The sequence below is a fragment of the Plecotus auritus genome (assembly GCF_963455305.1).
Source record: "Plecotus auritus genome assembly, chromosome: 5".
Classification (NCBI taxonomy): domain Eukaryota; kingdom Metazoa; phylum Chordata; class Mammalia; order Chiroptera; family Vespertilionidae; genus Plecotus; species Plecotus auritus.
In genome coordinates this window covers 28,628,434-28,646,216 of record NC_137776.1, presented here as the reverse complement: position 1 = coordinate 28,646,216, position 17,783 = coordinate 28,628,434, and the positions used below count along the sequence as shown (strand labels likewise).

Sequence of the window (17,783 nt, the reverse complement as noted above, 5' to 3'; positions counted from 1 at the left end):
TGATATAATCTTGGTTTAAGACTCAAATCCTCCATTTCTTTCAAGCCCAAACTAATTTTGTTATTTGAATGATAATACAGTACATCCATAGTCAATGGTAGAGAGATAATACAGTATATAATAATAATGAAAATAACATTTAATTATAATCTAATTTTCATTCAATAGTTTTGTTTCATAAAGAAGCATAGTAAGATCTTTGAGTGACAGAGACCAGGTTTCATATAGATTATGGTGTGTGTGTGTGTGTGTGTGTGTGTGTGTGTGTGTGCGTTCCTCAAAACCATTACAGAGCAAGATATAAGCTGCTTGGAAACTATTTGTTGAGTGACCCAGTTGTTGAATTCTGAATTTTTGTCAATACCATACTTACTTTTATAATTTCCACTTTCACCCATTATTTTCATGAGCTTTTGGGTCCCCAGTCCACCATCGCCTTCAAGAATCACCCTTCAGGGAATCCCTCACTTACTAACTACAGTGAGTTTAATAATGTGCCACAGCAACCAGTGGCAATGTTAATTAGAATTGAGATCTGACACACTCATTTGTTTTACTTCAGCAATTCCTCCATTCCTCAAAAGAGCTGTTATGAACAACATTATCAAGTGGCTAAACCACTTTTGGTAAAGCAATAGTCTGCGACTGAGAGCAGTTTGTGTGTATGTGTGTGCGTGTGTGTGTGTGTGTGTGTGTGAGAGAGAGAGAGAGAGAGAGAGAGAGAGAGAGAGAGAGAGATGAAATGCAAGTGTCAGAAGCAAAGTTGACAGACAGGTGGGGATTTATAGGTAGAGCAGGTGGAATCTCCTTGCCCTCCAGTGTAAGGTGTGGAGTTGAGTTCCTCTGTTGTTTTGGGAGGAGGGCTGTCTGTTATAGCGCTAGTGTATTTCCCTAGGGGACTAGTAGTTCAGTGGCCCACTGGCAAGGAGACAATAATTACCAGGAAGTGTGAAGAGAAGGAGAAAGAGTAAAGGATTCATTCCCTTCTGTTCCAAAAGAGCCCCCAGAAGCACAGAATTCCATATTCATGTAGTTATTTGTTCTAGACAAAGACCCTCTGATGAGCACTCTTCAAGTACATTTTAAGTAATATCCAAGGTATGTGAACTTCAGATATTTGATATTTTATTGGATACATTTTTGCTAGTGGAACTATGGCATTTTTTAGAATAGTATTGGCACATATTCGTGTTTTTCTTTTCAGAGAAACAAAAACTGCAAAACATAAACATTTTTCATTTTCTACTTTTCCCCCTCAAAACTGGTATAAGGGTAGACTCGATAGATATAAGTGTGATGCTATATTTGGGAGCCATTGACTTGTTCTAAAAGTTCAAGTGTGATGCACACTTACTTTTGAGTGGTCACATCAATAGTTTCACTTTCACATAAGAAACCCTGACTTGCACTGACTTATGTAAATGACTATACATTTGTCCCTACTTTTCATATTTCTTTGAATGTGGACTCAAAAACGTCTTTATCAAAAATGCAATAAAAATAGGTCCTTCATTCACCTCTGTTTACCACCTTCATAATCTCAGGTGGAGAATGTGAGGGACTCCAGAAATTTATGTCATTTCTTCTGGTCATGAAACAATTTACTGCTCTACAAAGCTGAAAAGACTCAGGAGAGATTTAAATGCCATAAAGCCAAAAAGATGCTTCCGGAGTTTTCAGTAGGAGAAAGTCGAAGTTCATTATAAATTCTGTTTACTCTCTGAATTTCTTGAAAGATTCATGTCACAGTGTCACAGACCTATTACCCATTTTTATGCAAATTACTAAGTGTTCAGTAAAAGTGAATTGGGGACCATCTCATTGTTTCATCTCCATTTATTTCACAAGTTCTTCATCCTTTGCTCACACATTAAAGTGTTTGGATTCCCCAGGTCTAATCTCAGTTTCCTTCACCTCTGTTTCCTGTTCTCCTTGTTTAGAATCAGTTAGTCTTATGGTGTTAACCATTCTAAATGTCTTTACTCTTAATCACTAATTCCACTAAATCTCTTTAGCTCCAGACCTGTAATTTCAACTGTCTGCTATCTTTGCAATCAGATGTCCCAGAGCACTTCCAACTTAACATAGTCAAAATGGAAGTGCTGGATTTCCCATTTAAACCCTGCTTAGCATCTGGTATTAACCGCCTCCCAGTCACCCACGCTCCTGCGCCGCCTCTGCAAAAGGGGCCGCAGCGCTGCCTCTCCCTCACAGCCTCCTCTCCCAGCCCTCGTAGCCACTGTGGCTTTGTCCAGAAGGACTGTCGGAAGGATATCAGGAAGATGTCCAGTCTAATTAGCATATTGCCCTTTTATTAGTATAGTTGTTTTTTTTCAAATTTCTGCTAAATTCACATAATTCCTTCCCCCAGGTTTGAACTCAGGTTGCTCAAGTTGGTTATAGAGCTGCATCACCAAAGCTTTAAGTTACATTTTAAGTATGGACAAGCTATTGTTCTGCTTTTCCTGAGTACTCTTCTAGAAATATCCCTTCCCCAGAAACTATTCATCCTGTTTCAATTTTACCTTGTGCATGACCCGCAGAGAGACCACGGGCTAAATTAATGTAAATTGCTTTCCAACGTGAGTATTAGAGTTGAAAAGAACATTAAAGATTGGTCATTTCTTCAGAGCCCTAACACTGTTAAGGAATAGAAACCTGAAAACTACAGGTAGCTGCCTGATTATTTGTTTATTTCAATTGACAGCTTTTTGTAAGTCTATCACATAGATGAATCAGTTCAAAGAAAGTATATGCTCCTTTTGAAAAATTGAAGTTTAATAACATTTATCTATTAACAATGCAAATTGCATTGCAAATTGCATTGCAAATTTTAATTTCAACTTTGAAATTTAAAGGTATATTAGATTATAGTTTTCTATTTTTGACTTAGACTTGGAAACGTAGTCCCAGGTGAAATTCTTCAGCTCACCACTTCAAATGCCTCCTAATATCTACTCCCTCTATTGCCTTCAGATCATTTTGTTACATTTTAAAAAATATTTTTTTATTGATTTCAGAGAGGAAGGGAGAGGGAGAGAGAGATATAGAAATATGAATGATGAGAGAGAATCATTGATCGGCTGCCTCCTGCACGCCCCCTACTGGGGATCGAGCCCACAACCTGGGTATGTGCACTTGACAGGAATCAAACCCGGGACCCTTTAGTTTGCAGGTGGAAGCTCTATCCACTGAGCCAAACCAACTAGTACGTCTCTGTTGCATTTTTATCCTCAATTTTATTTTCTGTTAATTTCCAAGTTGCTTAAAATCTGTTTTGAAGCAAAAGAGGCATGAACTTTAAATCCCTTGAACTTTATAAATGAAAAAAAAACTGCTTTAGGTGCTGACTCTAGATAAAATTTAGTATGAGATGTTTCGAGTTATCAAGGCTGCCGCATCACACGGCTCCAAGAAACACCATTCACTACTCTATTGTCCATGTGAACGATGGTCCCTGGAGTGGTCCAACATATTATTACCTTCTGTTATGTGAAGGGCTATTCGTGCTGTCTCTACGAGTAGAAAGAGATATCTGCGGATATGGTTCTCCAAGTAATAATTGCATAAAAGCAGTTTCCAGAGACATGAGGAGTTACCATCCATCTGGGAGATTATCTTTCTTACCTGAGCTGTGGTTTCCTGCTAACAAGGTGGGGCTCACAGAGCATCTTCCCAGTCTACTGGTGACCACAGGTGGCCCTGGTGTTCCATCCCATTCCTGAGCTTTGACAGGCTCTCTGGAAGATGCCCCATGGTGTCCTTTCTCTTTGCTGTCCAGCTTTGGCAGTGGCTCTGTGCTGTGGCTTCGCACTTTGAGCTCCTCTGTTGATTCTGTGTGTTAACCAGAATTGCACGTGGTTAAACAAGAGTCAAATCCTTCTCAGGTTTCTTTAAAAAGTTGAAGAACAATTTTCTAAATGCTTTCAATATAGTTTTAGAAACCTATATGTGTATTAGAGATAACAACACTTCAATATAACGGGGAGGAGTTCAGGTTAGTATCGCTGGCAAAGAGCTTTCTCTTGGGAAGGGAAGCTCAGTGAATCTTGAGACTCCTTTAGTAACTCTTCCCTGAGCTCATTTTCAAGAAAACATCTTAAAGTGCTCTTTATACTCACTGTCTTTACTGTCTCATCCTTTTTTACTCCACTGCTCACCATGACATAATTCATTCCAGCCACTCTACTAAAACTGCACTTGCTAATATCGCCTTGACCTTTGAGTAGGCAAATTTAGAAGACACTTTAAAGCCATTTGAAAACTCCTTGATACTCTCTTATTTGCATCTTCAGTTCTCTTAGCTTCTTGATGGCCCATCTTCCTGTGTTGTGTTCTATGTCTCACACCATTTCTGTGTCATCCATAACTTCTCTTCCACTATGCATCCCTTATATGATGGTTGTCCCCATGGTACTAGCTTACCACTGTTTCCCTCATTCTATCTTTTTGTTATTTTTATCCTCCAGAATTCAACTAGCAATTGTCTGGTGTTAGTGATTTCTAAATATTTTATCACAAGCCTGGGCCATTCTCTGGAGCTTTAGACTAAAAACTTCCTGCTAGATAAGTCCCCATGGAAAACACAAATTCAACATTTCATACACTAACTGGCACCATTTTTCACTAAACTATTAGGTCCTATTGTCCAGCCAATCATCCAGCTTGAAGCTCACTCTCCTTTTCTTTAACTGCTATTCCCCAAATCCATCATTCAGCTGATTCTACATATTTTATTTCTAACTTTTATGCTCTCTTTTCTGTTCTACTTTGTATCATGTCTACTTCAATTTCTATGTTTTAAGCTCAAATCATCACCCTTGAACTATTGCTTTGACTCCTTAAAATATAAGCTCCAAATTGCCAATGTGATCTGTTTAAAATGAAAATATTATCAAGTGTTATTTCAGAGAATGGTTGTGATAGTCATTCTGTAATGCATGTACAGAAGTATTTAAAAATACATGTAATAAAGATAGTTTAAAGAGTGCTGTTCCCTTGCTACTATGAGAAAAATGTTATTTCATGGAATAGCATTTTATAAAAGACATAGAGAAGTGTTTGAAAACAAAAACAACCCCAAAAATGCAAATCTACTCATAATATACCCCTGACTAAAATCCTTCCAGAAGATTCTTGCTACCCACAGAATTATGTTGAAACTCTTTGATTCTCCACCATCTCTCTCGTTCCTTCCTCTCTAAGTTTGTCACTTTCCCACAAACAGTGTATTAAAAAAACAACACTAAGTAGGTTGTAATGTCTTCTTCTCCATCCCAGCTCTAGCAAAAACAATGCTGTGTGTTTTTTTAAATACCCTTATACCCTGTCTTTATTCAGTTAACTCTCCACAGGCCTGGTTACTTAATTTAAGTACTGTCTGAAGCCTTCCCCACCCATATGCCACCCTGTGCTGGGGTATCATTTTTCTATGTATTTGCTCTTATCATAAGGCCCTGAGTTCTTTAAAAGCAGGGTCTGGCCAAAACCGGTTTGGCTCAGTGGATAGAGCGTCAGCCTGCGGACTGAAGGGTCCCAGGTTCGATTCCGGTCAAGGGCATGTACCTTGGTTGCGGGCACATCCCCAGTGGGAGGTGTGCAGGAGGCAGCTGATCGATGTTTCTCTCTCATCGATGTTTCTAGCTTTCTATCCCTCTCCCTTCCTCTCTGTAAAGTATCAATAAAATATATTTAAAAAAATAAATAAATAAATAAAAGCAGGGTCTGATTTTTTGTTTGTCTGTTTTGTTTTGTTTTTCATTTGGTGCCTCCCGCACCCCTAGCATATTGGTCCATAGGTATTTAATGAATTAATTAATTTAGTAGGTTTCTTAACCCCTCCAGCATCTTTCCAATGTGTGTAGGAAATACAACATTCCTAATGGAACAAGAGAACCAAGTGAGTGTTATAAGTGTATTAAAGTGGCACAGAGCTTGTTGCAATTTCAAAAACCTGATTATCTGACAGTCACAAGTTGTAAAATTTACTATATTGAAAGTTTCACTCCAATAAGAGATCTTTGAGAAAGACTGAAGTGAAAAAAATTCACAGAAATGATTCAGAGGATTTGGATTTTGTTTCTTTGTGTGTAGGTTCAAACGCTCATGATCTTTCAGCCATGGGATAGAAATATCACACTCTGTTTCCCCATTACCTGAGTTTGTATGGAAGAGCCATAAGCAGCTCTGGGTAAGGAACCAAGATGCCTAGCTTTGCAGCCCTGGCTATGGTCTTGGGTTGGTGAACCATGTCACTGAACACTCAGTTTCTCCTCTTGGAGTCTCATATTTCTTATCTAAAAACTAGAGGCCCGGTGCATGAAATTCGTGCACTGGTAGGGTCCCTAGGCCTGGTCGGCGATCAGGGACAATCTGTGGGGTGACTGGTGGGACAATTGGGGGGCCCCCGCTGGCACCCGCCTTGGCTGGCCTGGGGCCTGCAGGCTGGAGGCAGAGCCTGCATTGAGCATCTGCCCCCTGGTGGTCAGTGCACATCATAGTGACCAGTCGTTCTGCCAGTTGTTCTGCCATTTGGTAGATTTGCATATTAGGCTATTATTATATAGGATGGAGATAATACCAGCTCTGCCTAACTCCCCCACTTTAATTAGAAGGATCTAATGATATTCTACATTTTAAGATATTTTGAAAATAAAGTGCCATACATGTTAAAAGCAATATTGAACTTAAAATAAATTATAGCCATTTGTCTTTATGAATTTTTTAAATCTTTCTACATTTAGACTAGATGATCACTGAGAGACTGAATATACACATAGAAAACTGCCAGTGACATACAAAAATAGAGCTCTAAGCTATTAACTAGAGTAGCAGTGCAGGAAGTCAACCTGCTATCTACAAGTCAGGCTACTCTCTCTAGCAACCAAGTCAGGAGGCCATACTGTGTAGCAATTGGCCCAAAATAGCCAGGATTTTGGACCCAGTTTCCAATGTAGAGCAAACCAGAGAAAGTCAAATATATACCCCAAATTAATCACATAGGATACCCTGCTTTTAGTTAGCCTGCCTACAGCTTCCCCAGGCCAACAGTCTCCAACTGGGGCATATATGAAACTCTCTCTCTTTCCCACTATAAAGATTTCTCACTCTTTTCCCTGCCTTTGAGTGCCTGCCAAGGGTAAGTGTTGGTGGCTGACTGCCTTGGTGTCACAAGCTCTGAATAAATAGACTTTACCTATGCTCATTTTTTGGTCTTTGTTTATTTCCACATTGTTATAGTCTTTTCCAACTCCAAGATGCTATACAGCTGTGTAAGCACATGCCATGAGTATCATTCTATGAGCTAGAACTTAAACCAGGAGGGTCATCTCATAGCAACAACCTCAGAAAAAGTTTGGTCTTTAAATGTGCCTGTGTATAAGCCTATATCCCAGTTACACTAAAATCAAATATAAGTCAAACTATTTTTAAAGTAATGCATTCCAGCATAACAATTACAGCAAAATAATTTAGCCAAAACTTGCTTTTCGGTGCCCTAAGTCAACTGAAATAAAACAAGTATGATAAAAGAACATCTTAGATTATTTCCAAGCTGTTTATTCACAATTTCAAAGAAAAATGTACTCTGGCTTCCAAATGTCACAGTCTCAAAGCCTAATGTTTCACCTCACCTTCTCTTCCAGATTCTAAACAAACAATTGGGATACTCAATTTTTACTGACTTCTATATTTGTTTCCACTATCATTAATAAATATTTCCCATTTTACACACACACACACACACACACACACACTAAAGAGTCTTCTATCACTGGACTTAAAACTAATCAAATTGAAAAAATACCCAAACATCGGGTCCAATATTGTATTTACAGATTAGGACAATTTTTTGTGTATGTTAATCCTCACCCTAGGATATTTTTCCATTTAATTTTAGAGAGTGAAAAGGAGAGGGAGAAACAGAGAGAAACATCCATGTGGGCTGGGGAACTTACAACCAAGGCACATGACCTTAACAGCAATCAGGACCCTTCAGTCTGCAGGCCTATGCTCTATCCACTGAGCCAAACCAGCTAAGGCTAGGACAACATTTTAAATACAAAAGGTTGAGGATGTGTGTCAAGACACCTCCATCAACATCAGTTTCTTTGTTTTCATTCAAATTACTGGCATATATATACCAGGGAGGTGCACTTAGGTCTCAAACCTCAACTAAATAAAATGCCAACACAGCTATGAAAACAAAATGGAGTCTTTCTTTTTTTCTTCTTTTCTTCCTACTTTGTTTTTAAGTCCCAGAGGTTGAATTTTGGTTGGCATATTTAGAATAAAAGGATCGAAGAAATCATGCTAGTCAGACTTATACCTTAACATCTTTCTCCTAAATAGAAGGAAGAACTGAAAAATCTGTAAGAAAGTCAATAATGTATTTATTGAGCACTTGATTTGAGAATGAATCTGGTTTCCTATATATTCAGGTACAGCTTCCTACATTATGCATTTTCCAATTAAAATAAATAAGAAAATCTTCAAAATAACTGTTGAAAAGAGACAAATGGAAAGTGGACAATTAGTCTAAGAAATATATACAATAAAACATTTTGACAGCTCAAAAACATCTATTCAGAGGAATAAGGACATATTTATCCATGTCCATATATTTCAATGTTTTCTTAAAGCCTGTTAGAAAAAAATTGTTTTAGTAACATAAACCTTCCTGGACAAGATCAATCTTAGGTACTGTGGTAGCGTTTTATGTGAAATCTAAGTTATTTTCACAGTTACAGCCCCAGTGTGTAGCATAGGGCCAACTACATAGATTGAGCTCTTTCTCTGCTCATCAATGAATGACTGAAGGTTGACTATTCATCTAAAATCTGATTTTTCACATTGAAGACAGATCTTGAATTGAAATCTTGCTGTGAAAAATGCATGCATTATTGTATTACATTTGTCAATAAGCTTGTGTGTTCTGCACTTTATTGTCTTAAACTTCTCACAGTGTTTAAATTTTAAAACCATAAATAAAAATAAGAGACCAGGAGCAATCTTTTCATGATGGAAATATTCTCCTCAGGATTCTCATCTATCACACCTCATGCTGCTAACTCTGAAGTTCCTTCTCAGATATTTCCCATGTTCTGCCTCTTTTTGCTGTCTGTCTCTGGGTCTACATTTGTCTCTTCATCTTCTAACTCATTCCTCTCACTCTCTTTTTCCACCCTGGACCCTGGGCCACTATAACTACTTGGCTCACTAGTCTGATAGCTTTCATCATCAGGTCTGACCCACATCTGATACTGAGCTTTCCCAAAATCTTTAATCCACTCTTCCTCATAAACATTCACTCTCTCAACAATTAAATCGGAGTGAGGAATCTTAAAAATCTCCACAACCGAAATATCCCTCCCAAGCTCTAGGAACAAAGAAAATAATATAGTATTAATGCACCTTTACTTAGGGCTCTCTGGGAAACTCCAATGTGTTAATACTGGCAGCATTATCCTTTTCCCAAAGTTGTTCTTTTTTTGGCTGGAAAGGTCATGTGATTGCTGATTTATATGTCTGTTCTTGCCATGTGACTGTAAGCTTCTTAAGACTAAAGACTCAATATCTAATAGAATCCACAGTGAGAACAGACAGGGTGAATGAACTCATGCATGTCTGATGCGGAAAAGTTAAAGTTAGCTCATTATCTTTCACTCCTGGATCTAACCATACATTTGGCCCTGACTCACAGGCTCTCTTCCCACCTCTCCAATCTCATAGCACATGGGTCATGGCATGAACCAATAACCCTCACTGACAAACATGAATTCATTACTATAACCAACATTATTTCCTTTGTTAACCCACAATGTTTCTAATTAACTTGCTAATGATAGAGCAGAAAACAAAATATTCCCTGAAGAAAGTAAGTATTATTTGGAAATATGACCAGTAACACCATTTTCACAGAGGAACATAAGATCCTATTTTTTTCATTTTCTTGCAGTAAATGTTTAGAAGGATTAATTTGTCATATCATTTCTTTGTTTCTATAACATCTAGATGATTCAGATAATTTAGACAAGAGGCTTTTATATCTGTGGTTTGCGACTGCTATTGTATTTGAAATTTCACACTTTCACAATAGAGATCCGTTGGTTACAAAATATGGACTCTAATTGTGCCTGGCAATACAGATACCAAAGCTCATGTTGCTGATGAGTATTTGAACTTCCTGTGGAAACAATGAATGCTCCTGAATTGTCCCCTCTTATTGGCATAATCAGCAGGATAAAAGTCCTATTCCAAATGCTAAACAATGAAAACAATGAAAGGTGATCAAGGTGGATTAATTAGGCGAAAAGACAATACATTTGAAGTGCTGAAAGAGGCATTGAACTAAATTGCATTATCAGATAGGTATTAGATTCAGTCATCACATTTTAGAGCTGAAAGGGACCTAGGAAGCCCACAATAGCAATGTGAAAAGCAAGGTGTGTGTATATATCTTTGCTGAGATGGTGTCCTGCCTTTGGGAGAGAGGAGCTTTCCTCGTGGGAAAGCTTGGCCAACTATGAACATCTTTAATTGCTAGAAAGCTCTTATACAGAGCTCCAGTCAGCCTCCCTCCAGGAACCACCATTTGCTGGTTGTTGGTACGGTAGTCCTGTTTCTGCAGCAACTCAGAACTAGTCTTTCTATTTTTAAGTAAACGCCCTTTAGAATCCACAGTGAGGGAGACTGTCGCTCCTTAGCCAAGTCTTCTTCAGAATACAGATGTAGAACTCTTACTTTCCCGGTCACCCTGGCCTGGACACTAATTGCATGTCATGGTGTCTTTTCAAACTATACTGTCTGGAGCTGATCATGGCCAGACAACCTACAAGTCCAGGTGAACACTGGAGTCCTCTCCCATATGTCTATTATTCCATCTCCTGAGTCTCCAGGGAAAATAGGGCAAAGTCTCCATGTCTCCACAGTGAAAGGGCACCAGGGTGCAGGGGCAATTTTTACTTGTTGGTTTTTTTTTTTTTAATTATTGCTTCTCTCTCATGTGAACTCTGTCATTGGGTCAGTTATGTCAATTCCAACATCAAAGGGATGCCTTCTCTAAATATAAATAGAGAAAGAATAATAGCTCAGGCAGCTGGAGAGTTCATGATTTTAAATAAAATTGGAAAGTCCATGTTCATGTTCAGAAGGCACATGGGGTAAAACCCTAGTTTTAATAATTAGATGAAGCACAATCTACACTAATAAAAGAGAAATATGCAAATTGACTGTACCTCTCCACGACGCCCACCAGACAATCAGGAGTGAGTATGCAAATTAACCCAACAAGATGGCGGGTTAATTTGCATACACAGGCATGGAGCGAAGACTGAAGGCTCCAACCCGAGCAAAGACTGAAGATTGAAGACTGAAGACTGAAGACTGAAGACTGAAGAGGCTTGGCTTCTCCGCTGTAGCCAGAGCAGGGATGCCTCAAGGCTTGGCTGCTGCGGCCAGAGCCAAGGCCTGGGTCCCAGGTGCCAGAGGAACACCAGTGCCGGCAGCCAGGGGAAGGAAGGCCTATTGCATGAATCTTTGTGCAATGGGCCTCTAGTATTTCATAAAATAACAAAATAAATGAGGCACATTGAAGTATAACAGAATATGCAAAGAATCCTAATAATTTTACAGGTATAAAAAAGTTCAGCCAAAACCGGTTTGGCTTGGTGGATAGAGCGTCAGCCTGTGGACTGAAAGGTCCCAGGTTTGATTCCGGTCGAGGGCACGTACCTTGGTTGTGGGCACATCCCCAGTGGGAGGTGTGCAGGAGGCAGCTGATGGATGTTTCTCTCTCATCGATGTTTCTAACTATCCCTCTCCCTTCCTCTCTGTAAAAAATCAATAAAATATATTTAAAAAAAAAGTTCAGATTCTTTACACAACTTGCTCAAGGTCACACAAATGGCAATTAGTAAAGCTCTGGTAAAGAGACAGGTTTCCTGGCCAAACATAGCATGTACCTCTCATCATAAGTCAGTGGAACTTCCTGCTTATATTCAATAATTCTTTTTCATGGTTGTAAGAAATAACACTCATTCATAGTCATGGAATAATTATTAGAATTCCAAAGACCGTGTTTGGTCTTTAAAAACTCTCTACTAAATGTCCAGATATTTTAATTATTCCCCCCTTTTCATCAAGGTGTGTAAGGATTGTAGAGATACTGCCAAATGATCTTTACCTAAACAACCTTCACTGAAGTCATCAGGCATAGCACCAGTGTTGACCTCTTTTAATAACATGCTCTTGAAGAAATTCTAGTACTTCAGGGCAAAGAAACAATTTGCTCAGAGAATGTAATTTACATTTTCATTTTTTCTTATAATGCAGAAACCAAGAGGATTGTGGACAGAGACTAGACAGAGGCTGACCAAATCTGTTTGTCCTCTCTGGGAACCTTGTTAAACTATACTTCCCAGCATTCCTGGCAGTTAAAGCCAGTCATACAACTGAGGTCTGGCTGTGAGAATGTGGGTGAAAAGGATGTATATCATCTGCATCCTCCTTCTGTTTGCTGGGATTTTTTGAGGTTCCAGGTGCTGGAAGAGTCACCAGATAGAAACTTCCCAATAACTGTGGGGAGAATTGCCCATCTTCCACTGAACCCCCTAGTTGATTGTCATATGACAGATAGGTCATGGCCTATGGCATGAAATAGAGGCAAGTCATAGTATATTAAGCCACTGAGGTTTTGGAGTTATTTGGTATAGTATAGTTGGAACCTCAGATTTTTACACATATTATTTCTCTCCTTTTTTCTCCTGTAAAACAGTCTAAATATAAAATCCTTGAGTTTCTAATGAGGACAATATTTTTATTGGCATACGGACAGAAAAATAAAGAGCAGAGAAATTAGTTAAATTGCCAAATAGAGTATAAGAATTCAGCAAGCAATGCTTCTCTCTTAACTCTAGTTGTAATAAAAATATTTTACAAAATTGATGAATACATCTTTACTAATTATTTAATAAATATATTAAATCCTATGGCTTCAATAAGTATGTGCTTAATGTGGAAGTGGATGAGCCTCTGAAGTGGTCATTCAAACAGTTTATATACTTTACTATTCATTTGAATGAAGACAATGATATCCAATTTTTTTTCCAAATACTATTCTTCTAAAATAGTAGCAAAGAAGAAAATCTCAAGAAATAATTAAAAAAATAAGACTAAAACTTTTTCACAAAAAATGATGATTTCTTTAAAATAAAAAATAATTTAGATATAAATTAGATATATTTTGGGGGAAATTCAAAATAAAATATCAGAAATATCAAAACAGCAGACCATTCTGGGATGGGGTTGAGGGATCTGGGGTTCCTTCTTAGATCAGTTCAATAAAACATCTCTTCTTGAACCTTAGTTTACTCAGATAAAATTATAAATTTGAAATAAATTATTTCTAAGCATCCTCCTAACGCTAAAATTTAATACCTCTACAATACAAAGTTCGGGCAGAAGGAAAATAGATCAATAACATTGTTATGTCTATTCGAATCTATACGTCCACTGTAAATTTCAGAATAAATACCTTCAAAAGAGGGGTAGAGAGGAACAATGGTTCAGGCTCCATAATAAATTTAGCTTGTCTGGAAGGAAGGCTTTATATCAGGAAAGAATCAGACCAGAATTTACATTAAAAGGGAGAGACAAATTAAGGAAGGTTTTAAGTGAGAGGCTACAGAGTTTGTATTTGTTTTTGAGGAGCAGGCATGGTGAGGTCATCATTATTAAAGGAAGGTTCTCCCAGGAGGAAATGTGTAAAAAGGACAGGAGGAAGATGTCTGAGGATTTATCCCAAGTCAAAAGCTCATTATTAGCACCATCTTGAAATCCACAGGAGTCCAGATAACACCATCTCCACATTATGATGTCATCAGCTTCTTAAACATCCTTTTCAATAGGGTGTGCCGACATAGACACAAAGATTCGGAAATACAAAATAGTTTGAGGCGTATCTTTTATAAATAATTTCTAATGTTTGTATCCAATACAGATGAACTTGAGACTATTTACCAGATGAAGATAACTTTCTGACATTCAATGATGAGATAATTATTATATTTAAATTATTAACCAGCCTCATTGTCTGGTCTTAACCCGATGTCAAGATGTAGAGAAATACTAAATAAGGTTATATTGAGAATTCATTAAATAACTACCCTGAACTCATAGTAAATTTTCTGCATGTTAATAAATAGAATATAATTATGGAAAATGTCCTTATTGTTCAACAATCCTTTTTACTTCAAAATAGTGCATAAAAATGCAAATGTGTCCCCATAATTTACCACATTAAATATTTATGCCCAAAGCTCTCCTCGGCCCCTATAATGCCAATGGCTGCCTTTCAGTTTTCTTTCGTATTTAGGACCTGACATTACTGAAGCTTATCTATTCTCTCTACATCAAATTCTTTACATATTTGATAGAGAAACTGCTGATAAAAATCTCTGAGGGGGGACCAATAGAATTCTAAAATACTTGACACATGGAGTTTTAAGGTTATAAAACCTTTATAACCTGGGCCAGGCACACATTTTGACTTAGGATGTTTTAAGATATCTGCATCTTTTGACAAACTTCAAAATCATACGCCAGCAGTTATAGAAGACCTGACAATGGAGTCCCATTCTTAAGTAGGACACAAGGTAGCAAATTAACATAAAGCCAACAATCTAAAAAAGAATCTTCTTAAAGAAAGGAGGCCATAGGGACTCAAACATATGTGATTTTTATATTTTCCCTCCTCCCTACAGCCCCAGTCATAGTAATGCTGAATTGAGAGCAGCATAGCACAAAGACCTCTGGATTTAATTGTTGGGAAAACTTGACCCTGGTAATGGTTCTGCCATCACATGGGTGACATTGGGTATGTTTTCTTACATTCTGTGCTTCTTTGTACTCATCTCTCTAATAAGGGATTTATTAGTAGACCACCACATCTCTAAGATGCCTTCTGAATTTGAAAGTCTGTATATAAAAAAACAAAAACAAAACAAAACAAAACAAAAAAACAAGAAGGGGCCAAATCTTAAAATCAAATACTTAGTTTCCTCAGTTGAAAGTAAAATGGGATTCATGCGCACCTAAATACATTACAGAAATGATATTTGGTCAAAATGTCCAAACACAGAAGCCTGATATTCCTAAAACTACAACCCTAGCCTGTTTTAAGGAGATTTTCAAACTAATTATTGATACCATAGGACAGAAAGGGGTGGTTTTACATACAAACTATCCTTAAGCAGCCAACAACATGAACAATCACACAGCCAAAATACAGAAGAAAAGATGCCAAGTTCAAGGCATAACAATGGTATAAGGAGAATAAAGAAACCATGACTATAATTTGAGTTGCCCTTTTGTGAGATATTCAAGGGAATTTGGCTTTAATAGCAGAATCACTGCTTACTAAGGCCACTGGGAGAAAGTAACCAATTATCAGATGCAAAAAATTAAAATTAGCTTTTTCTTTTCTCTTTTCTAGGGGAAAAAAGTGGAATTCTATCAATGCCTCTACAACATTTCTGTTTTTATCTATTTTTTTAAGGGGTGATGTCAGAATAACCCTTTGAACAATAGGAGAGAAAGAGAATGACTAGAAAGAGCAAAGCAATATTCTGTTACTAGCCATTTTATAAATTGAGAAGACTTTATAATGTAGGACATTTTTACATATCCTCAAGACTGAGTTAATGTGCATAGGAAATTACTATTAGGCATTTGGGATCAAAATTGAAGTTCCTGTTGCATGGCATATTGCCACATTTTTATAGAAATGGCTTAGATGCTCTTTGAGGACATAAAACTGTGCTAATAATGTAGTGCATGGATTCATACCAGCAATTTAGCAACCAAGTGCTGAGGGTTCATACTTCTGAGTGCTGTGATCTAGGAAGTCCCAGCCACAGCATGTACAGTGTAAACAGAGCCGTCTTAGGGGTAGTGAGACCCTGGGTACCAGTGCAGACTTAGCCCCTAATTAGCAATGAGGCCTTGGGCAAATCGCTTTTCCCTTCTGAACCTTCATTGTTTATCTTAAAATGAAGCATCTGGGCTCAAGGATCCTCAAGTTTAAGATTTTACTGATAAATAGCAGAATATGTTTCATATTAGAGTTTCTCAGTCCTAAATGCTTATTAGAAACAATTGGGGTGTCTTCAAACAGTACCCACATCAGGGCCACAATATTACTGAACTGAAGGTGAGGCCTTTACTAGTACACTGGTGGTTTCAAAAGGCTCCCACAAGTTTTGGAAATAAAGATAGGGTTCAGATCCACTTTTCTATTCTTAATGAAACATTTTTAATAGCATTTAATATACTACTCATTGTTCTTTTTGTAGACTGGCTTTATTTCCATGGTTTTTCCTATTTCAGCTGAGAGCATTTTAATGATCCTTTCTTACTTAAGAGAAAGGAAAAAGTTAAATAAAAAAATTAATCTATCTTTTTATTTATTAGAATTCCTTGAAAAAATTTTTATTGTTGAAGAAAAATGTTTGACTATATCAAATTTTAAGATGACCTTCATACATAAGAAAAGATTAAACTGCCAAAGCTAAGGAACACACACAGCAACCATTGAGTGGGTGGGTGAAAATTTGTTGTTGAATTTTGATTCTTTTACTTGGCTTCCTCAGCTAGGCTGCCTTAAAAATGACAAGGAAACTAACCATTTAAGAAATATAACAAATTTTTAATAATAATTAGAAAATAAAAAGTCATTGATCTAAGATTAAAAAAATCATACTTCTCAGTGTTGTCTGTTTTCTATGCCTATGAGGATTTTTAAAGGTCATAGTTCTCTCTTTTAATTTTTGAAGGAATGGCAAGCTTTTCAACTAGTAGGTGGGAGGTGTGTGGGTAGTTGAATGTATGCACAGGTGCAATCAACTTTAATTAAAACTCAAATCATTTTAACAGGCAGATGGAAAAAATGCTTTAATCTTCTTTAAAAGAAACAGAGACATTCAGGCACTAAAAATATTAATGCATAGGAAGAAAAATGTAATTTCCATTCTTCCTAAAAGATATAATTCTGAAAATACATTCATAAATGTTTCTGAAGCAAATACTGAATGCTTAAGAAAAATAATTCCTTCATCATTAAGGGTAATAAGAATATTTCACTTCAATCAAAGTAAATGCAAAACTTAGATGCTATAATTACAGTTACTAATAGCTGTATTTGGGGGCTGGTGAAAGAAGTCATAGCTATTATGGCTTTATAAGCAAAGCAAAGCAGGAATATTAAGCCTTCTGGGAAAATATACTGATGGCTACAGAACTGAATATATACAGTACTATATTTCTTGATGATTTTAATTCTCCAATTCTCTAGAGAAATATGGTTAGAGAAATAAAAGATGTTTGGGATTCACTGTTGGCCAATCTGAAAATTTTTATAGCATTCTTTGGGAAAATAAACGTATAAATTTGAAGGAAAAAAAGTAAGAGTTGTTAAGGTAAAGTCTCCAATGAACAATATTTTATTTTTCTCCCCCAAGTGGTATTTTAAATGGTTAGTCAAGAAGGTCAAGTAAAGCTATAGGTAAAATCAATAGAAATATATTTAAATGTTGATATTTAGAGGGGACTTAGGAGAACTAAAACTTGCTTCAGATTGTGCTATTACATAACATTACTTTTTGCTCAAGTGATTGAAGCTCTTTGGATTTCACTTTGCAAATATGAAGGAGTTAAACAGGACTATTTCTAAGGTCTAGCAAATATTTATGGACCTCCTACTATGAGATTCATGGTCTTAGAACAGAAAG

At 37.1% G+C, this 17,783-nt stretch overlaps 1 protein-coding gene across 3 annotated transcripts in view; it reads right to left on the bottom strand.

Annotated features, from left to right (window-relative positions):
* NYAP2 (neuronal tyrosine-phosphorylated phosphoinositide-3-kinase adaptor 2) overlaps window positions 1-17,783 on the bottom strand; it is a 240,673-nt gene that overhangs the window by 47,053 nt on the left and 175,837 nt on the right. For all 3 annotated transcript variants that reach the window (XM_080669908.1, XM_080669907.1, XM_080669909.1), the window contains one exon: window positions 3,628-3,834. In XM_080669908.1, the coding sequence (XP_080526034.1) occupies window positions 3,628-3,834 (207 nt within the window). The remainder of the gene's footprint in view (window positions 1-3,627; window positions 3,835-17,783) is intronic.